This window comes from Vombatus ursinus, unplaced genomic scaffold, assembly GCF_900497805.2.
Source record: "Vombatus ursinus unplaced genomic scaffold, bare-nosed wombat genome assembly UNPS02014812.1, whole genome shotgun sequence".
Taxonomy (NCBI): Eukaryota; Metazoa; Chordata; class Mammalia; order Diprotodontia; family Vombatidae; genus Vombatus; species Vombatus ursinus.
This window is the reverse complement of record NW_020954590.1, coordinates 55771671-55794883: the sequence shown is the minus strand read 5'-3', so window position 1 is coordinate 55794883 and position 23213 is coordinate 55771671. Positions and strand designations below refer to the sequence as shown.

Here is a 23213-nt window from a genome sequence, read left to right as displayed (position 1 = left end):
TTGAGTTCAGATGTGGGCCTCAGATACTTAACTGCGTTGGTGACACTAAGCAAGTCACTTAAACTGTTTGCCTCAGTTTCCTTTACTGTAAAATGGGGAAAATCACAGCATCTACCTCCCAAGGTTGTTACAAGGATCAAATGAGATATTTGTAAAGTGCTTAGCACAGTGCCTAGCACATAGTAGGTGCTATATAAATGCCTATTCCTTTCCCTATCCCAACAAATGGGGGAAAAAGAAGAAAAAAGTAAAATGACCTATAGCAGTTCCCACCTTAGAATGGATCAGGTTCTTTATGTTCCATTACAATAATCATGCCCTTAGTACTTGGCATCTCCTGGGAATTTTTAATGACTCATTAAATATTTTCTTGCCATCACCTCTTCTAGCTAGTCAGAACAAAAGGATGCATTCGAGTTAGTGTATAAAAAGTTGGACCAGGTGCCTTTGTGCCAGAGATATTTTTATTTTTCTTCCTTCTGAAAAAATTTTGAATGTAGATGATAGGCTCCAGGCAATGCTTTGTCCTTAGAGCCCCCTGGAAGCAAATTTCTTGAAGACTAGTGATTTCTTTCCCATTTTTTTAAAATGGCTCTTTAATTACAAGGGATCAAGAAGTGAGTGAAAGCGAAGGCTGGGTCTCTATGCAGTCAGGCTCCAACCTACCTTTCCTCACTTATTTCACATGATTCCTCTTCCTGCATTAGTAGTTTTTTTTGTTTGTTTGTTGTTTTTTGCTTTTTGGCTAGGCAATAGGGTTAAGTGACTTGCCCAGGGTCAAGTGTCTGAGGCCATACTTGAACTCAGGTCCTCCTGACTCCAAGGCTGGAGCTCTATCCACTGCGCCACCTAGCTGTGCCTGCCGCACCCCCCCCTCCATTATTGTTTTAACCAGTCTGGGCTATTTGATGTTCACTGATCTCACTCTGCCCCCTCCTATTCATTTACATAGGTTGTTAGGAATACACTCCCACCTGTCCATCTGTCACAATCCTCCTCTTCCTTCAAGGCCCAGCTTAGTTGCTCTGTCTTCCATGGAGGCTTTTCTGATCCTTCTAAGCTAAAACTGTTCTCTCTTACCTCTTATGATTTCCTACAAGCCTTTCTCTGGATCTCCTGTTGCCACGTTCTGCTTTGCCTTATACTTATTTGGATGCAACTCCGTGAGAATACGGACTTTGTCATTTTTCATCTTTGCATTCTCTAGTGTCTAGAAAATATAATAAGCATTTAGTAATGTTTGTTGGATGAAAATGAATTGTTCATACAAAAATAAAACAAATAATTCGGACGGCTTCCTACTGGTTTTAAGATCCACAGGGATACCCACGTTTCTCCAGTGCTGACACAGCATCTTGCCACAAGAGCTATCAGAGTGTTCTCTTTAGAGGTGGAAGCTTTCAGTTGTCTTTTCCTGAGTTGTTTCCCTAGTAAAGACCTGCATGTCTCTGTCACCGTAACTGCTCGAGTGTCAAGCTTAGCTCTGTGACCATCTGGACTTTTTTTTTTTTTTTTGGTCTAGATTTGTGATTTCTTCAACATAGATTTCATTCCTCCCTGATAAGGAAACTCCTTCTACCAGTCAGCCCCTCCTCCACATCAGCCCTTTCTCTACTCTTACACTTTGACAGTTGCTTGAGGGCACTGAGAGATATAAGTGACTTTCTGAGGGTCATCCAGCCATTATGTATTTCAGAGGCAAGTCCCACCTGACTCCAAGGCCAGCTCTCCAAACACTCCCCCCACATGGCCTCTCCTCCTTTTTTAGAATGATCGAAATCTGTGGCTTTCAGTCTCAATGGCTGAATGGAATATTGATTGTAATTCTGACCTCTCTGTTCATTCACTCTTTTCCACTGCAGAATTGGAAGACTTTTTGATGGCACGGAGCCAATTGTTTTGGACAGTCTCAAACAGCATTATTTCATTGACAGAGATGGACAGATGTTCAGATATATACTAAATTTTCTACGAACATCAAAACTACTCATTCCGGATGATTTTAAGGTGAGATTTATGTGTTAAACTGCAGACAGTATAGACATGTAATGTGTTTTGAAGTGGTGAGAGGAAAGTTTTGGAATTCCTTGTTTTCGGTGTATTTTGGGATCAGATTTCTTCTGAAAGCATATCGTAGTCAACACTCAAGCTGCTTTAAAGGTGCCTTTGCAAGGCACTTTACCTACATTACTATCATTTGGTCCTCACAGAGGGGAAGCATAGGTACCCTTATTATCTCCATTTTGACAGCTGAGGAAGCTGAGGCTCGTGTAAAGTGGCTTGCCCAGGATAACGCAACTAGTACGTATCTAAAGTAGGATCTGTCTTCCTGCCTGCAGGTCCATCACCATACATGTGGTGTTGTGCTGCCTCCCAATGATCCATTTATAGCACTTCAGTATTGACAAGATAGTCTCTAAGCCCTTTGAAGGCAGGCCCTGCCTCATTCTTCAACTTTATATCCTCAGAGTAGAGCCCAGCACCTTGCGCCTACTATGTAGGAACTTAATATGTTGATTGAATTAAATCGAATCATTAAGTTTGAGGATGACTAAGTTAGAGTCATCAGTCCTGTGACTAGGACAACTGAATTAGAATTCAGATATACTCCCACAAGTTGTCAAAAATGAAGCCAAGATGTGTTAAATATAGACCACCACATTTAGGACAGTAAAAGAAAGCACATTAGAACCTCAAAATATTTTCTGTTTTGCATATCCAGTATAAGGCAAGCCAGACATAGACCACATCTTAGCAGGTTTAGTTACTGAAATACCAAAGGATCTTATCACAAGCTACCTTCAAGTCAGTCCTTCAGCATGAGCAAAGCTATGGCAAGGCCCCAGTTAATCAGTCAATCAGACAATATATTAATCCCCTACTGTATAGCAAGTACTGGGCTAGGCCCTGGGGATACAGATACAACTTTGAAACAGTTCTTACTCTCCCGGGGGGCAGGAAACAACATAACATGTTCACAGATCAGTAAATACAGAATACATAAAAAATCAGTACAAGGTGATTTCCACAACCAGGGGAATCAGGAAAGGTCTCTTGAAGGATATGTCGAACTGTGTCTTGGCGATAGCTAGGAGAGCGCATTGCAGGCATGGGGACTACTGGTACAAAAAGCTCCAAGGTGGGACCTGGGAACCACAGATAGGGCAGAGAAATGTGTGAGGAGGAGGAATGTGTAATCAGTCTGAAAAGATAGGCTGGAGCTACATTCTGAGTCTTTGACCATCAAAGGGAAGAGTTTTATTTTATCCTAGAGACAAAGCCCTGAAGCCTTGAACCAGGAGAGATAGCTCTGTCTGTCTGCCAATATATAGCTTGGAGATGGCAAAGACCAACTAGAAGGCAAGTGACAGATAATGAGGGCCTAACCTAGGGTAGTTGTGGTGTGAGTGGAAGAAGGGGACATTATTGAGGAGGTGAAATCAACAAGATTTGGGACCTGGGGGGGCAGGTGGTAGCAACGGGGTGAATGAGAGTCAAGAACTGAGAATCATTCCTAGGTTGTGATCTTGGGTAGCTAGAAAAATAGTGGTGCTCACCATAAAATAAGGGGGGGGGTGGAGTTTGAAGGAGTTTGGGGATTTAGAAAAGGGAAAATAATGAATTCTATTTTGGACATGTTGAGTTTAAGATGCCTGTGGGACATCTAAATGGGATATATTTGCAGGCAATTAAAGATGCAGAAACAGAGCCCAGGAGAGAAGTAGGGAGGGATTTGAGAGTCATCTACATCGACATGAGCTAAGGACATGGTCAAGAAAGAGAATACAGAGTGAAAGCAGGAGGGCTCAGTACAAAGAGAGGCCTGGGATACATTTCTTCATATGGGGTGGGATGGGAATGATGATGATCCTGCAAAGGAGACTTAGGAGCAGTGAATTTAAATTGCAAAGGAGAATTTAGATTAGATACTGTCTAAGGGGAACTTGCTGATTGTAGTTAAGCCCTGGAACAAAATTCCTGAGGAATCTCTCCCTGGAGATCTTTAGAACCCAGACAGATAACCTCCTCATCCACATACAAAGGCCCTATTTTAAGGCCCTTTCTCCTAGATCATATACTAATTCTTTGTACAGAACAAACCTTTTAAATTGGCTTAGAATTTATCTATAGTCTATGGGGTTTTTTTTAAGTGACATAAAGCCTAATGCTTGAGATAGTTTTCTTGTCCCCTAGGTATTAATAGCATTAAATTTCAGTACAACATATCTTCTGACTGCTGAGTGATGCAGTGGATAAAGTGCTGAACTTAAGAGTCTGGAAGACCAGCATTCAAATCCTGCCTCACATACTTATTAGCTAGGTGATCCTGGACAAGTCACTTCAACTTTCTTAGCTTCAGTTTCTTCAACTGTAAATGGGAATAATAATAGCACTTACCTCATAGGGCCAGATGAGATAACTTATATAAAGTGCTATGTAAACCTTAAAACACTATACAAATGCTAGTGATGATGATGATTGATGATGATGATGATGATGATGATGATGAAGAAGTTGAATGTTTCTAGAACGATCATTTGAGGGTAAGAGATATTCTGGGTCACTAAACAACAGTAGCTGAGAACTGAATAGTAATATTCCCTGGATATTCAAGATAGTTTTGAGTCTAGAAAAAAACATGTAAATCCTCTTTTTGCCCTTCCCTAAACATTCTAAGAAGTACTTTCTCCTTGTCACTCATTGCCTCCTGACACTGACAAAGGAACAAGGCATTTTGGAAGTTAAGGGATTATATTATGCTGGGGAGTGGCAAAAAGGGAGGATTTTTTTATTACTTACTTTTATTTTCCTTATATTTAATTCTATAATAATTTAGTAAGTGTATTAAAACTGTAAATGCCTAAGTCTGTAAATTATCCATCGTCCTTTAATATTTCATTTCTATAAAAGCTATATCTGAGCCAGATTCCTAATTAGCAGCCTGAATAACTTTATCTTTAAAGATGCCATTTAAACCACCACCATTTATTCCCCTTTTCAACCATTAATTGTCTTTGGACATTTTGGAAATGTCTTTGAAGACTATTCATTCCGAAACTTTTCTGCATAGATATCTTGAATGTGAATACGCTTCATAATTTTTCCTCTTTTTCCTTAGCATTTTCTATTTAACTCTTTTATTTATTTCTCTAAGGTTTTGGTCCTTCTAAGACTAAGTCCTTGTTTGTTTGTTTGTTTGTTTAACCTTTATGAGCCCTACCTAAACTGTTTTAAAACCAAGAACCTCATTTTAGAAAATAATACCCTGGGCCAGGAGTTCTTAACCTGGAGTCCATGAACTTTTTTTTTTAACATTTTGACAACTGTATTTCAATATAGTTGGTTTCTTTTGCAATCCAATGAATTTTTTAATGCATTTACACATAATTATCCTGAGATAATATCCATAGGTTTTACCAGACTGTCAAAAGGATACATGACAGAAAAAAAGGATAAGAATCCCTGCTTTAGAATTAATACATTCTCTGGTTTACATATTAAAATATCCAGGTGTGAAGTGAACTGAGCCTCAGTGATTACATGTATATTCAGAATAACATGATAGCCTTTAATTGGACAAAGGGAAGGATAGATACTACAGTCAAATCAACAAGCGTCTATTAAGCAAATAACATATTCCAAAATCTATGCTAAGTGCTTAGATTACAAATACAAATAAAAAGATAATCCAAGCCCTCAACAAGCTTCCATTCTTCTAATGAAGACAGTACATAAAAGGAAGCTGAAAGGGGGAGCTGGAAAGAGAGGGCGGGGAGTGAAGGCAGGGGATGAGGAGGAGGTACCTGCTCTTTGGAGTGAAACCTGAAGAAGAATAAAGACATGGCTGACCTGGGCATTTTCCTTAAAATGGAGGTTCTGCATTTTATACAATAACAATGACATTGTAAAGGCATACAACTTTAAAAGACTTTAGAACTCTAATCAACACAAGAATCAGCTACAGTTCCTGAAGATTCCTGATGAAACATGCTCCATGCCACCCACCTCCAGGTGAAAGTGATGGACTGAGGGTGCAGAGTGAGCTTTTTTTTTTTTCTTGGACATGTTCAATGTGGGAATTTGTTTTGCTTGACTATACATATTTGTAATAGGTTTTGTTTTTCTTGCTTTCTCTGTATAGGGGAAGAGGAGGGAAAGAATTGAAAACTGAAAATAAAATTGCATTTTAAAAATGTTAATTTAGGGTCAGGGAGTTGGAACCACCTAATTAGAAGAAGGGACCATGGGGACAGAAGTTCAGGGGAGTAGTCCACTTTTAGGGTGAAGATGATAGATGGACCTCTGACTAGCCACAAAAAAAATCTATTGGAAAACTCATCCTGCTAAGTCAGGCTTTCTAATAAATTGTTCACTTAACCTCACAGACAATCTCACTAGGAAGCTAGGAGAAACCAGAAGGGCAACTGCTAAGCTGGACTTACTTTTAATCAGAAAGGAGAAAGAACTGGCCAGTGACATGAGAGGAGCTGGAGCCTTGGGAAGAAGTAGCTGTGCCCTCTTAAAGTCCACAGTCAGACATGTACCCAAGATTCTGTGGAAGCATATTTCCAAAAGTCCAAAGGAACAATAAGCATGATCTCATGACCAAAAAATATGACTCAGTAAAGGAGAACTCTAAAAATGAAATTCTAATAATATAATCACAGATGATCCTCAGAAGAAAGAAGTAGGGCAGTCATCTAAAGAAACCAATGTATCTATGCAGGGAAAATCTCTACTGGGTTCTAATTTGGTGAGAATGTGTTCAGAAGATGGTGCGAGTTACAATAACCAAGGAGGAACACGAAAGAGGATCACTCACTATAATAATGGTGGGAGCGAGGCTAACATCCAGAGCGAGTTGAGGCTTCCTGAGGGTCCCAGTGAAGTCCTGTTTTGAGTCTTTCTTCATATTGAAAATGTAGAGTTCTCATATCTACTCAGTCTTTCCTCATTGCCTAGGAGATATCATGGGTTCTGTAAGAGTAAATCATGACAAACTGGATTCATTTCCATTAAAAAGTTTTGTTATCAATTTAATAACTGTCAACAAAAAAACCAAACATCTCAAAGGGGAAAATCATACACAAGCCCCTTAGCCTTTAAAAAAGCAGAACCAATTGAATTTACAAATACCCAATCAGTATGGTTCCTTGTCAAGCCTCTCCAAAACGCCATCACCTCTGGCCTTGTTTTCCTTCTTTCTTTCTTGTCTTCTTATTTATGGTGAGAGAGAAGGCATGGCCTATTGGCTAGAGTATTATACCTAAAAGTCAGGATTCAAATCCCATCTCTGACACTAACTCCCCAATCTCTCTGAGCCTCAGAAAATTCCCAAAGACTCGCCTGAGTGACAATAAATTGCAGTCTGCATCAGCAGAGGAATTTCCCACAATGACAAAATCACTTGTACTATAGTCAGTGGTATTTCTGTGTGCTGGGGCTAAGTGACACGGATACAAAGAAAGGCAAAAACAGCCCCCGCCTTCAAGAAGTTTACATTTAATAGTGAAAACAACATGTAAAGAACCAGGCATATACAAGATACATATAGTGTAGATGGATGGTAGAAGGCTAAAGATCAGAGGTCCCCTGGACTTATCTCATAATACTGCTACTACTGGAAGGAGAACGAAGACCACTGGTACATGCAGTCAGTTGTAACATAGAGTTATAGTCCATGTTTATTCCATTCTAGTTCTGCTGACTTCACATCGTATTATCCCATATAGGTTTCTCTGTATTTGCATGTCAGTATTTATTATTATTTATGATACCATGATATTCCATTACATCAAATTTTTTTGGATTGCTTTGGTTATTTTCATTGGTCTAGGGAAGTCCTAGTGAGAAAACTTCCTCTACAAAACAGATTCACAACTGTTCTATAGCTCATAGTCTTAGACAATGGGCTGGGGGCACAGTGAAGTCAAGCTCCTTCTCCAGGTCACACTTCCCCAGGCTCACACAGCCAGATAGTATAATATGTTCCAAAGGCAGGACTTAAATCCAAGTTTTCCTGACTCCAAGTCCAGTTTTCTATCCACACATTGATAGAGTAATGCTGTATCATTACTATGTCATCATTTATTCATCCATTCTCTAACTATTGGAGGGATTGGTTGTTCACAATCGTTTACTATTACAGATAGAGCAACTATAAATAGTTCTGTTTAGAAAGGTTATCATTTGGATTTTTTATGAAATTATTAGACTGATCCATAGGGAAGGAAATGCAGTTTTGTTGTTCAGTCATTCAGTCATGTCTGACTCTGTGTTATCCCTCGGACTTTGTGCTTCGGGTTTTCTTGGCAGAGATACTGGAGTGGTTTGTCATTTTCTTTTCCAGTGCATCCCCATTTTACAGATAAGGAACTGAGGCAAATAGGGGTCAAATGACTTTTGCAGGGTCACACAGCTAGTACATGTCTGAGGCTGGATTTGAACTTAGGTCTTCCTGACTCCAAGCCCAGTGCTCTATCCACTGTACCACCTAGCTGCCCTGAGGGAAATGAAGTAGGTGTGTACCTGAATTTTACCATTTACATTTACAATTTACCATTTACATTTACCATTTACCATTTACAAAAATTCCCATTATATGTTTGTTCACATGATGGAAAAATATAGGTAATATGATAATACAGATTTATTCGTAGCTGATTGAACAACTGTATCCATAGAAGGTTCATAGTGGATTGATATTACGCTGGAGGAAAGTCTAGTGGCATGTCAAAGGGCCCTGTAATTGGTCCTGTCCTATTCAACACTTTTATCAATGACTTGGATGAAGACTGAGAGGGCATCATTTCATCATATTTGCAGATGACACAAAGCTAAGAGGGATGGCTAATGCATCAGATGACAGAATCAAAATGCTGTTGACAGGCTTGAAATACAGGGGTGAAGCTAACTAGAGGAAATTAAAATAAGATAAATGTAATGTCTTGCACTTGAGTTTGAAAAACCAACTCTGCGAGTACAAAATGGGAGCGACCTGGCTTAACATCAATGTGAAAAAGACTCAAGGGCATACATTGACTACAATTTCAATATGAGTCACCAGTGTGATGTGGCTGCCAAAATAGCTAATACACTCTTAGGTTCAATTAATAAAAGTATGATGTCAAGATCAAGGGAGATAATACTTTCATCCTACCCTGCACTGCTCAGACTTCATGCACCTCATCTGGAGCGCTGCTTTCACTTCCTGGTGACACACTTTAAGAGGGACATTGGCAAACTAGAGTATATCCTGAAGGAGAGTGACAAGTCACTGTTTAACTTTGGGAGGAGAAGACACAAAGACATCATAGCCATCTTCAAATATTTTAAGGGGCATCACATGGTTAAAAGATTAGATTTGTTTTGTGTAGTTATAGAAGGCATCTGAACCTCCCATGCCATATGGGGCAGTGGATAGAATGCCAGGACTGGAGTCAGGAGGACCTGAGTTCAAATCCAGCCTTAAACACTTACTGTCTGGGCAAGTCACGTCACCCTGTTTGCCTCAGTTTCCTCAACTGTAAAATGAGCTGAAGAAGGCAGTGGCAAACCACTCTAGTATCTCTGCCAAGAAAACCCCAAATGGGATCACAGAGAGTCAGTCACAACTAATAGACTAAACAAGACTAGAGCTACAGAAGGCAGAAGTAGGACTAGTGGATGAAAGTTAAAGGAAAACAGACTTTGGCCTAAAATGAGGAAGCATTTTTAGCCAATAAGTCTGTGCAAAAATGAAGTGATCTTCCTTGTGCCCCTGCCTCTAAATTCTCCTAGCATTTTGCATCTTTATGTATTTATCGCATTCCATTTTGTTTTGTAGCTGTAGGTGTATGTATGTACATACATGGAGGGATAGAGGTGGTACATATTATCTTAGCTGCTCCATTAGCTTGAAAGCAGGAATCATGTTTTATTTGTCTTTCTAGCTATCCAGCACAGTATATTAACATATGTACTTCACACACTCTGTGTATGTATGCTTTAAGTATATTATAGTGTGGGTTATTAAATATTTGTTGAATTTATCTGGAAGTAATAAGCTTCTCATCACGAAAAATGCTCAAGTAGAGGCTGAATGAACACCTCCTGGGTATGTTAGAGATGGGACTCCTGCACGAGATAGGACTGAATGGACTTCCAGGGTTCTTTCCCTGCCTAAGATTCTGTGTTCTAGAAAAACATGACCTTTCCAGAGGGCTAGCATCTGAGCCTCCCACGCCATTCCATGAAATTAAATCTCACAGAAACAGGAAAAATGAGCAGAAGTGTATATCTTCACTTTGTTATGACTTTCCATTTTTAAATCCTTTTGGTACCTGGAGTCTTTTCTAATAAGGGAGAAATTTATCTAAGTCAATACTTAACTGTTGTCATAAAAGAGAGGGTAGCCCAGGCTCCAGGAAGTTCATAAGACCCACTTAGAGAGATGATTGATGCCCTTTCTCTTAGGATCTGAGTTGGAATCCTATTGGTTGCCCAACCCTAGCTCAGCTCAGAATGCCACCTCCATCACTGCCCCCAGTGTTTTCCATTTTTGAGTACTGTAAACCTGGGCAGTAGCCCTTGTAAGCCACTATCCTGTTTGTGTCTGGGGGTTATCTTTTTTAAAAAATGTTTTATTGATAGTTTTTTGTTTGGTATCACTTCCACTTCCCAACAGAGAAGTTCTAGTGAAGCAAAACCTGCGCTAGCATTGGCCACATCTGTTAACACATGCCTTATGGACCATCAGTCTGCAGCAGGCAAGTTAGGTCATTGCACTGATCAGAGTTCCAATGCCTTTCAATGTTCCTTTCACATTTTTGTGTCCCTTGGTTCTGTTTACTCTGCATAAGTTCATACAAATCTTATGAATGGCAAGTAAGCCCAAGAGCATGGGAGGGGCAGCACTTCCAGTTATCTGATTTGTAAGTGAAACCTTCTCTATGTGATGTCACTCCCATTAGAAGTAAGCTCCTGGGAAACAGGAACCATCTTACTTTTCGATCTGTATCCCCAGCATTTAGCTTTGAACAGAGTAAGCCTTTAATAAATGCTTATGCATTCATTCATTCAGTTCTGAACTCTTCATTCTCGTCATTTCTTAGGGTGCAATATTCCATTGCATTTGTATACCACAGTTTGTTCATCCATTGTCCAAATAATAGGCACCATTTTACTTCCATGGTTTTGCTAGCACAGAGAATATTGCTATAAATAATTTTGAGAGTGCTATATTTCAGGAAGAACATTGACAAACTGAATTAGTTCAGAAAAAAGGCAACCAGGTTGGTGAAGGGTCTGCAAGCCATGTCATGTGGGGAAAGATTATAGGAATTAAAGGTATTTGGCTAGGAAATGATGGGGCAAGAGAAGAAATAAAAGTTACTGCTACCATTCGCGTCTGTTTTGAGACTGACGCCTTCCCTTGCCTTTTAGTTGGTAAAAGTTTCTCATTTCATGCAACTCTTATTTTATGACTTATAATCATGTAAAATAGTGTGAGTAAAATGCTGAAAAAGAGCTTTCCTAGCACCGCTTTCCCTTTAAAGCCCTGGGGTAATTCTGTTTCTGATCGACTCAAAAGCAAAAGGGCAAATCAAAAATAAAATAAAATAAAAACAATTCACTCATCTCCATCCTCTCCTCCATATACTCCAGCATTGGACATGCCAAATAATAAAGGCCTTTTGGATGATCAGCACTTGGGCCAAAAAGATTTCAATCATCCTGGCAGCCCCAGGCCATTGCATGGACTGTGCAGTGACCATGCCCGAAGGTGGAAACTTTCACCGTGAACATGCCTGGGCAGGTTGTCCCTCATCTCCCACCCTGATGGTTGTGGCTATAGCTACCATCAAACACAACATTGACCTTGTTTCTACTCTCCCTCCTCATTCCTTTTTTGTCTCTATCCACCCTCTCTTCTGGGGTGTTTATTTTTAATTAATACCTTTTTGCTAGAATAATTTTTAAAATCAATATCAATTCTTTTTTTTTTCAAGAGACAAAATTATGTAAAAAAATCTAAATGGGCTTCCTGTTCACAAACACTTGAGAATTCCTTCCTCTTCTCCCCCCACCTCCCCCAGTACGTATTTGCTTGCCTTGTGCCCAGATGGGATGAAGAGGCCTGATGTTGTTCTGACCTGTCAGCTCAGTGATCTCATTTTGCCACACCACCACTGAGTTGGCAGGAGGCGCAGGCTTTCTCATTAAGAATGGCAAAGTAGATCTCTTCCTACAGGTGTGCCTTACTTTACACAATAGGTTTTTCTCTGAACTTTGAACATAAATCATATTCTTGTCAATCTAATGAAATTTAAAATGCATTAGAGGGCTTATTACTTAAATTGAAAAATCTCCCCAATTGTATCGGTTTTGTACATTCTAACTTAGGGCACGTTGAGTTTTCTTAGAGCAGAACACACATCTGTATCTGTAAAATCTCTCTTTTCTAAATTCTTTACATGCTAAAACAGGTTTTCCTACCTTGTGTTTGTCATTATGCAGACTATGAAACTATCCCAAAGGCGTTGACCCTTTCATTATGCTGTACATACTTTGTGCAGGCTAACTCTGGGTTGCATGAAATTATTTTAGCCTTTGCAAACTTGAAATATGAGAAAAAGATGTAGATGATTTCATTTAAAAGTCTAGTCAACAAAATGTGCAACAGCAAAAGTAAAAAGTGATGTTTTTATACAGAGGCAGGTGTTTGTTTTTTTTAATGCTCTTAGTTTGCCATACTGTTCATTACAGTTTAGTACAATAAAATATCTCTTCCCCAAACCCTTCTCTTCTTTCCCAGGACTACACTTTATTATATGAAGAGGCAAAGTACTTTCAGCTTCAACCCATGTTAATGGAGATGGAAAGATGGAAACAGGATCGGGAAAATGGTCGCTTTTCTAGACCCTGTGAATGCTTAGTGGTACGAGTTGCCCCAGACCTCGGAGAGAGGATTACGCTCAGTGGTGATAAATCTTTGATAGAAGAGGTGTTCCCAGAAATTGGAGATGTGATGTGTAATTCGGTCAACGCAGGTTGGAATCACGACTCAACGCATGTCATCAGATTTCCATTGAATGGATACTGTCACCTCAACTCAGTTCAGGTACGCGGTGTATCGCATATTGACTTAAGAAGGCTACACTATTTGACCATGGGTTCATTTAAAGTTTATCAGATTAGGAGATTCTTGAGGACGGGGACTGGCGTTGGTTTGTTTGTTTCAAATTTGTATCTCCAGTGCCAGCTGTTGTTCTTTTGTACATAATAGGTGCTTAATAAATATTTTCTGAAATTGGATATAATATTACTTATACAAAGATCTCAAAAAGTTTATACATGCCCTTATCTCCATATGGTAAGCAGGTATCTCTGTTACCGTCATTTTACAGAAAGAAACTAGGTCACGGAAAAAGAGGTTAAATGATGTATCCAAGCTTACATAATCAGAGATAAAGGCAGAACTCAAAACACGTATTCTGCGTTGGAGGCCAATACTATATCAGCTCAGCTATGCTAATCTGCTTGGAGTCATGGACAAAATAACTTATAAAAGTTGAATTAAACACAATAAATGGTTTCAGCTCTTGTTCAGGATTAATTACGCAAAATATTAATCAAGATAGCTTCCCTCAAAGTTCCTTAACCCCCTGACACGTGACATCCATCTCTGCCCATTGCAAAGAGACCCATATATGTGGCAGAATCTGAAAAATCTGAAGCAGATCCTTCCCAGGGCAGAAAATGGTCCTTCAGAAAACATCCCATGGATGTCTTTGCACAGGGCGGCCACCAGAGATTAGATACCTGCCTCCTCCCTGAACCTCTGTAGCTTTTCGGCCTCCCCTCCCTGTTCCACTCCTTCCCCTACAGGAGAAATGAAGCCATCCCTTTGTGCCCAGGACCCTACAGGTCCATAGTGCCCTCCTGAACCTTTGGCCTCTCTCCCAGCCCAATGAGTCAGAGGCTTAAATCCAGTTGCATGGCAGGTTTACCAGATCATTCCAGTTAGATCTGGAAAGTGGAGCTTTCCTCCTGGGTCTACACTGTAGGGCACAGCTGTGAGCCTCAAAAAGTGACAATGGGAAAGGGGACCATCCTGGCAAGCCAAAGCTTCTGTAGTATTAGATGTGAAAATGTAAGTCACACAAACGTTCATCGGCAGCAAGAACTGGGGGCACTGTTAGAAATCATTTTTAAACACTCAAGGTTGGGGAGCACAATTTTGGGCTTCATTTGGAGGCAGACTCATCTTGTGACATTCTAAATTCATGACGATATGACTGTTAGGCTTGTCAGGATTAGGAATCATCTCAGTCATGACTCTGTTGGCACCATCCTACAGAAGACACAGAGGCTGTCGGGCTTAAGGGCTTTCCCCAAAACCTTTCTGGACCTTTGTAGCTGTTTTCCAAATAGTGTCAAAGAAACTCTTGGCAAAAGCCAATTAGTCAAGTCTCATAGAGAGATTACATTCCTGTCTGTGCTAGGAATGTCTCCTCAAAGTGAGCTCTTCTTTGGCCTCATTAGATGCCAAACATCTGAACAGGTTATGTTTCTCCTCAAATATAGTTAAGAAGCAGCTTAGTATAGTGGGAAAACCTCCGATCTTGTCGTCAGGAGACTGCCAATTGAGTCCTGGCTCCACAGCCTCTGTGTCCTCATCTGTAAAATGGGGTCTGAGTTGTTGGGAGGAAAGGGTTTTACAAACCTTACATCACCATATACATTTCAAGATTTTATCATATAGATACAAAGACTTCAGAGCTCAAAATATGAATTTTTTATTTAATGATAATAAAACAATAACTTGGAGGTTTATTTCATCAGTCCAATTACTAAGTAAATTGGTACCTGCATAAATTTTTAATTTACTAATAGAATCAGAGCACTGAGGGGTAACTTGATAAACATTTCCTTACAGCACCTTATCTCTATTCTATTAAAAAAATCAAATTTGCCAGCTTTGCAGTTATAATTTTTTATATATATACTCACTCTCTGGTCTTACCTAATAAACTGTTTCTCAGGTTGGTAGGCCATGTGTCCTGAGGAATGGTAAATGAAGAAATGAAGTTAAGAGCCCACTTTTCATTGAATTGCTACTTTTTAAATATCATGAAAGCCCTTCTAGTGATTCAGAAGTAATTTAACTGCACTCAGAAATCCTTTTAAGTGTTGTATATGTTGAATCTCTAAATGAGAAATGGAAGTTCCTCCCTAGCTCAGTTTTCTAACTCGTGTATCTAGAATTTCAGGAGAACCAATATTTTCCTGTTTAAAATACCAGATGTGCACTGGCTAAGCTAAAGTTCTTTTAAATGCCTGATATTTGATTTTGGAGACTGGAGATAACTTCATTTGTTTGATCTTAAATAACATAGAATAGTAACATTTATATATGCCTGACTGAAAACTTAGACAATCATATATACATATATAAAAGTGTGTATGTATGTGTGTATATATAATATATGTAAATTTTATTACGTACCTACGAAAAGAGAGACAGAGAGACTATAGAGGCAAAGAAAGACATTGATGGACCCATGATCTGCCAATATAGGTTACAGTCTGTCCATGGCTTCTCCAGCCTGTGTGATTTCCATTCATATCTCTCCATAAAACCACCCTCAGCATTCTAAAAGCCCTCTTCTGATTCTTTTTCTAGTTTGTGGGCACCAGTGTAGTTCTCAGGCTGTCCTTGTGGTATCTCCCACTCATGCTTCATGAATGGCCAACCTCCACATCCAGTCACACCTATATTTGCTGATACCTTTTATGTCATGTCTTGTGTGCAAGTCATTGTTGATAATACACTGCAGCCTTTGCTGTCTCCACTCTTCAAGGTTCCCAATTTCGAGACAACCCATGCAATTTTGAAATTACATAAATCATGCAAATTCAGGTATGAAATATTGTCTCATGATTAGGAACCTGGAACAATAGTAAGAAAAGATAAAGCATGCAAAGGAGGATAAGCTGAGAAACTGGACAAACCGTATTGTCATTACCTAGATTATTGCTGACTTATTCCATTTCCACATACATAAATACAATTTGTGCTTGGAAGTCTTTGCTGCTTTCAAACCAGCTTACCTATGCCAGAACGCTCCAGTTTTAGGGGCTAATTTAAATAAGTAGTCTGCTACTCCTCTTCCCATCACTTCCTAAAAGGAATCACCTGTTCAAAAGATTTAATTTTTCGTTTCCTTTATCATGTCATAGAAAATCATCTTCTCTGCAATGGATTAGCCAAACATAAAGGTCAGCATTCGTGTTCAGATCACCAAGTATTTAGTTTACTGAATGTGGCAAATAGAAGTTACGCAGAAGTAATTACTTCAGTTTATGTAGATGAGAATTGAGTCACTTTAAAAAGATGAAGCATTAAGCTAATTTTTACCAGTATTCAAAATGAAAAAGGAGAATTCACAATGGAAGAATAAAGGATATTATTAGAAACTATTTTGCCCTAGAGTATGCCAATAAAACTGACAACTTAAATGAAATAAATTGATATTTACAAAAATATGATACCCACAATAACAGAACAGGAAATGAAGAATTTAATCCAATTTCAAAGGAAGAAATGGAACAATGAACTTGAAAGCGAAAAAAACTCCAGGACCAGACTTATTCACAAGTGAATTATATCAACCATTCAAAAAATTTTAATTCCAAAGTTATACAAACTGTTTGGGAAAAAATAGTAAAAGAAGAGAGCCTACCAAATTCTTGTTGTGACACAAATATGATCTTAATACATAAACCAGGGAGAGTCAAAACTGAAAAAGAAAACTGCAGACCAATATCCCTAATGAGCATTGATGTAAAAAGTTTAAATAAAATATTAGTAAAAAAGCTAAAATAACATATAACTATAATCATGTTGAATTTATACCAGAAATGCAAGGTTGGTTTAATATTAGGAAATCTATAAGCTTAATTAACTACATTAGTAATAAATAATAATAACAAATATTAATCAGATTTTGTTTATTAATAAAATCAACAAAAATTATGATTATATGAATAGATGCAGAAAAGCTTTTGACAAAATAAAATACCCATTTCTATTTCAAAACATGGGAATAATGGACCTTTTTTTAAAAGGTAGTTAGTATATATCTAAAACCAAGAGTTACCATCATATAAAATGGAGATAAACTAGAATACTTTCCAAAAAATTAAAGGTGAAACAAAGATATCCATTGTCACCATTTCTGTTTGACATAGTACTATTAATACTGGCTATAACCATAAAACTAATAGGAATGAAGAAACAAAATTGTTACTTTTTGCAGATAACCTTAGAAAGTAAATTAGAAACTAATTGAACTAATTAGTAACTTTAGCAGAATATAAAACATCCACCCACATCATTAGGATGTCTATGTAATACAGAAAAAAAAAAACCAGTGGGAAGCGATAAAAAAAGAAATCTTATTTAAAATAACTAGACTATATGAAATAATTAGGAATCTACCACCACGATAAACACAAGAATTATATAAATATAAGTGTAAACTACTGTTTACAGAAATAAAGACAGACCTAAATAATTAGAAAATATCAGTTGCTCATGGATAGGAGTCAATAAAAATGAAAATACTACCTAAATTATTTATTCAATGTCACACCATCAAACTACCAAAGACTTACTTTATAAAACTAAAGAAAAAAAAAAACAACCAGAATTCAAATGGAGATCCAAAAGGCCAAGAATCTCAACAACAACAACAACAATAACAATAATAATAAAGGAGAATGAAGAGAACATAGCCATGCCAAATCTCAACATATACTACAAAGCTGAGATTTTCGAAACAAATATTCACTGGCTAAAAAATAGAGGTAACAGTCATCGGAACAGATTAAGTATACCATGTACAGAAGCAAATGTATCTAGTATCGTAGTACTTGATAAACACAAAGACTCCAACTTCTGGGATAAGAACTCACCATATGACAAAAGACCAGCTAGCTAGTGCGATAGTACACAGAGTGCCAGTCCTGGAGTCAGGAAGACTCCTCTTCCTGAGTTCAAATCTGGTTTCAGACACTTACTAGCTGTGTGACCCTGGGCAAGCCACTTAACCCTGTTTGCCTCAGTTTCCTCCTCTATAAAATAAGCCGGAGAAGGAAATGGCAAACCACTCCAGTATCTTTGCCAAGAAGACCCCAAATGGAGTCATGAAGAGTCAGATGCAACTGAAAACGACTGAACAATAAACATTTGACAAAAACTGCTGGGGAAAATGGGCAACAGTATGAAAGGAATTAGATTTAGACCAATACCTCATACCTTATATCAAGATAAGCTCCAAATAGATACATGACCTAGATATAAAAAGTTACATTATGAGCAAAGTAGATAAATGTAAAATATATATATATATATATATATATATATATATATATATGTGTGTATCAGATCTATGGATAGAAGAAAAGTTTATGACAAGGAATAATAGCATCACAGAAGATAAAATGTATAATTTTGATCGTATAAAATTTAAAGTTTTTGCAGAAACAAATCTAATAAAGCTAAGGTTAAAAGGGAAACAATTAACTGAGAAAAAAGTCTATATATAAAGACCTGATTCAGATTTATAATAGAAAGAGCCATTGCCCAATTGCTAAATGGTCTAAGGATACAAACAAGCAGTTGTGGAAAAAATACTCTAAATCATTACTAATTAGAGAAATGCAAATTAAAGCATTTCTGAGATTCCATTTCACACCCATCAGATTGACAATCCAAAAAGGAAAATGATAAATGTTAGAGGGGTTGTGGGAAAACAGGCACATTGATACATTGTTGGTAGACCTGTGAATGGGTACAACCATTCTGGAAGTACACAGTTATTCAACTGTATATGCACATTGACTCAACTATACCAGTGCCAGGTCTCTGCCTAAAAGAAATAGGAAAAACTCTCATTGCTTTGGGCAAGTCCCAAAATAATTATAGAGGCTTTCTTGGTGGCAAAAAAAATGAAAACTAAAGGCATGTCCATCATCTGATGAATGGCTGAATAAATTATGGTATATTGAATGTGATGGAGTACTTTGTTATAAGAAATGAGGAATTAGATAATTTCAAAGAGACATGGAAAGACTTATAGACTAATGCACAATGAAATAAGCTGATTCAGAAGAACAATTTGTACTGTAATATCAATGTTATGAAAATGGATAATTTTTAATACTTTTATAAACTGATAAGGAATTAAATGAGCAGAACAAGGAGAATAATTAATACAACAACAACAACAGACGAACAACTTTGAAAACTGTAAGAAATATGATCAATACAATGACTATCTGTGATTCCAGAGAAAGATGATGAAACATATCTTCTAATAGGTGCTAGATTTAGGGTATAGATATAGAATGAGACTATATATATTTTTTGGCATCCAGCTATTGAAGGAATTTTTTTTTTGCTTAACTACATATTTGTTACAAGGAATTTGTTTTTATTTTTTATTTTTTCAATGGAGTGTGTAGATGATAGCGACAATCAATTTGTATTGATTTTTTTTTAAATAACGCTTTAAAAAAGAAAAGTGGGGGCGGCTACATGGTACAGTGGATAGAGCACCAGCCCTGAAGTCAGGAGGACCTGAGTTCAAATCCAGCCTCAGACCAAACACTTGACCCTTACTAGCTGTGTGACCCTGGGCAAGTCACTTAACTCCAATTGCCTAAAAATAAAAAAAATAAATAAAATAGAAGGGTGGCAGTGGAGATTGGTGGGGGGTGAGGGACACTAAAGATGTGGAACGTTGCATGTACTTTCAGATAAGGTCACTGTATTGTTACATTTGCTTAATTGTTTTACTTTGTTATAAGCAACCTCTCATGGAGTAGTGCTAATCTGGAAATGTTTTTCATGTAAAACAAAACATGTCAATAAAACTCTTTTTTTTTTAAGAGGAAGGTGAGGATTGAAATGAATGAATGAAAAAGAGTCAGATGCCTGCAGTATGGCAGGCACAGTGAAAAGCAAAGAGATGCAGATGCGAGAGTGAGATAGTTCCTAAGCTCAAGAAGCTTATATTCTATTGGGGAAGATGTCTTGTGGAGCCCTAGGCATCATGAGGCAGTCCTCATTGTCACACCCTGGCCAACATCAATGTTAGTACTGCTCTGATTAGTATCCCCAGAGCAAGAGGGGATGTGGCAGATGACAAGATGCCTGGGTAGGCCCTGGTGGGTATCTGGATAGAATGTGGAGCATGGTCTGGGGCCAGCTAGATATAGAGCAGTATTAAATGTGAATGAAGCTTCACTTGGGTGCTTTTGTCTCTCTGCAAACCTCGAATTAGGGGCAGCTAGGTGGCACAGAGACTTGAGCTTCAGCTTTGGAGTCAGGAGGACCTGAGTTCAAATGCGACCTCAGACACTTGACACTTACCAGCTGTGTGACCCTGCGCAAGTCACTTAACCCCAATTGCCTCACCAAAAAAAAAAAAAAAGAAAGAAATTAGTTGACATCAGCATGTAAGCTGTTTGAGGGCACACTATGTTTTTGCCTTTTTTTTTTCTTTGCACTTAGCACAGTGCCTAGCAAGGAATAAATATAGGTGCTTCTGGCCTTGAAAAGACTACCTGGGGCTTTTGTGAGAACTACTAGACCTGCGGATTAACAAAATAGGCATCACTATAACGCTGTTACAGAGTGACAAGACCACCTTGGTGTTCCTCTCATTCCTTGTGGCCAGTGGTCCATTTCCCTCCCCACCTGAGTGTGTACCTTTATCTCTTCCAGGTACTTGAGAGGTTGCAGCAAAGAGGCTTTGAAATTGTGGGCTCCTGTGGAGGAGGGGTAGACTCTTCCCAATTCAGTGAATACGTACTCAGACGAGAACTCAGACGGACATCTCGCGCACCCTCCGTCATTCGAATAAAGCAGGAGCCTCTGGACTGAACGGACATGTTTCTTATGCAAAAAAAAAAAAAAAAGAAAGAAAGAAAAGGAAAGGAAAAAAGGGACATTCATGTGCAGCTGGGACACCTAACCAAGTCCTGGAATGAAAATCTAATAAAGACACATTTATATCAAATAGAGACCATACCTGTATTCATATGGGAACAATTGGAATAGTAATAATAACCTCAAGGTGTAAAAAATATATAAATATATATATATATGTCAAAAGGTAGGAAATGCAAAAAAAAAAATAATAATAATAATGATGATGATGTGGTAGCTGAAGTTGGTGCTGTGATGGCCATTAAGTGTCCTAGGCCTTCCTGAGGCCTGCTTATCAATAAACAAGCCATGACCGGTGAGGACACAATCTCCTTACGTTTTCCATTGCCAAACAGCCATCCATTCATTCTCTCTCTCTCTCTCTTTCTCTCTCTCTTTCTCTCTTTTTCTTTCTCCCCTCACTTTTTCTTTTCTTTTTTTATACGTTGAATTGAGTTCCTTTGCAGATGGAGGCTCAGAGCCTCTCTTGAAGAGGGGACAGTTCAGGACTTCAGAACCCCATTCACAAGCACATTGCATCTGAAAGTTGTTAGACTGAAAGTTTAAAACGTAGCTTGTACAAAGTCTCACCTTTTCGTCTGCCTCGCCAATGTGAACATCATGTTGTTTTTAAACTGACAGTTTTGCAAAGGGGCCAGAATTATTACTTGTTAGAGTTTGCTCTGGTTTGAATCTGCGGCTTTCCTACAATTTTTCAAATTTTATAATGTATTAAATACAATAAACGCTGTTTAAAATAATCAGGGTCTCCATTGAACCCACAAGAGTGGATGAGAGACAGGATTCAAATGATGCAATTCTTTTTTAACTGACTGTATTGTATATCAAAAGGTGGCCTGAGAAGTAGTGGCCATTTTGCAAACTCAAGTCCTTGTTCCCACTGGTGGGAATGATAAGACACAGGCAGATCCTTTTGAACAGTGTTCCCCTAATGCTACGTTCCTGGTAAGCACAGAAACACTTCTCCTTCCTTTTCACCCTGACCAGACCACTCAGTGAGTAGAGCAAATCAGTCTACATTTCAGAGGGAACCTCTCATTGTCAGTAAAGTCATATTATGGCTATAGTGTGGAGGTGAAGGGGCTGAGAAAACAAAACTCATAGGAACCTCAGAGATCATCTAGTCTAACCCCCTTATTTTACAGATGAGGAAACTGAGGTCCAGGGACTTGCCCAAGGCTACACAAGCTATAACATGAGATGTGAAATTTGAACCCAGGTCTTGTTAAAGGGTTAATACCCTTTCTACAGTATCATGCTTACAGACTTGTTTCTGTTGCTTTTAGTCATTTGGGAATTAAGCCCTCCATTTCCTTTCCCCCAATTTATCCACGCACCTTAAATGTTGGTAAGATTGGCAGGTAACCTATTATGTCTTTCTACTTCAGAGATGTCCCCAAAGGAATGGGCTATTTCCATCCTGAATTTTTTCCTTTTTTAAAATGTCTACGTTGGCACCTGGGAACACCAGTGAAGAAAACATTTCTGATATCAGAAACTGAAAGTAACACATTCTCAAGTGCACAGAGGCAACCTGACCACAAAATTATTTTGCTTTAATCAGTATAAATCAGACTTCTATGTTGTTGCTAATTCTCTCTTCTCTGATGTAAATACACAAACATAAGTCCATGCTTTTTACTCTTCACCTCACAGTCAATTGCATTTCCATCACAACAGTGAAATTGCTGGAAGTTTTAGCCATCTTCCTTATGCAAATACTCATGAAGCCAGTCAAACGAAGGCTAGGCTTAGAAGGACTTGAACAACCATCCCCAGTTTACATTTATTAAGCACCTACTGTGTGCCAACAATACTCTCCAAACTAAAGGCAAAATCCTTTTGTCACCTAAGAATGAATCCACCTTCTTCCCATCCAAACAAGTCTACTCCAAATACAACACACTATCATGTATTTTATATCGATGGGCACATAGACCGTTTATTGGGATTTTTTTTTAAGTGCTAGGAACCTTCAGGTTGTCCATATACTGAAATATACTGAAGAAAGTGCTGGCGATTCCAAAAATGTCATTGAGCTACATCTGTTTTAAATGAAAACTACTGTAATTAAAACTAATGGGATTTCAAATGATGATAGTAGTACTTTTAAAAAAAGTGAAAACAGAAGACTTCCTTTCTATGCCACCTAGCCCTCTGCCCATTTTCCTCCTCTCGTTGCTAAACTTCTTTATAAGTTATCTATTTTTGC

General features: G+C 38.3%; 1 protein-coding gene across 2 annotated transcripts in view; it reads left to right on the top strand.

Moving 5' to 3' along the window:
* Positions 1 to 21741, top strand: part of LOC114054296 (BTB/POZ domain-containing protein KCTD1) — a 122001-nt gene extending 100260 nt beyond the window's left edge. For both annotated transcript variants that reach the window (XM_027877501.1, XM_027877500.1), the window contains exons 3-5: positions 1863 to 2007; positions 12797 to 13102; positions 20777 to 21741. In XM_027877501.1, the coding sequence (XP_027733302.1) occupies positions 1863 to 2007; positions 12797 to 13102; positions 20777 to 20935 (610 nt within the window). In that variant the 3' untranslated portion in view covers positions 20936 to 21741. The remainder of the gene's footprint in view (positions 1 to 1862; positions 2008 to 12796; positions 13103 to 20776) is intronic.
* Positions 21742 to 23213: the final 1472 nt, after the last annotated feature.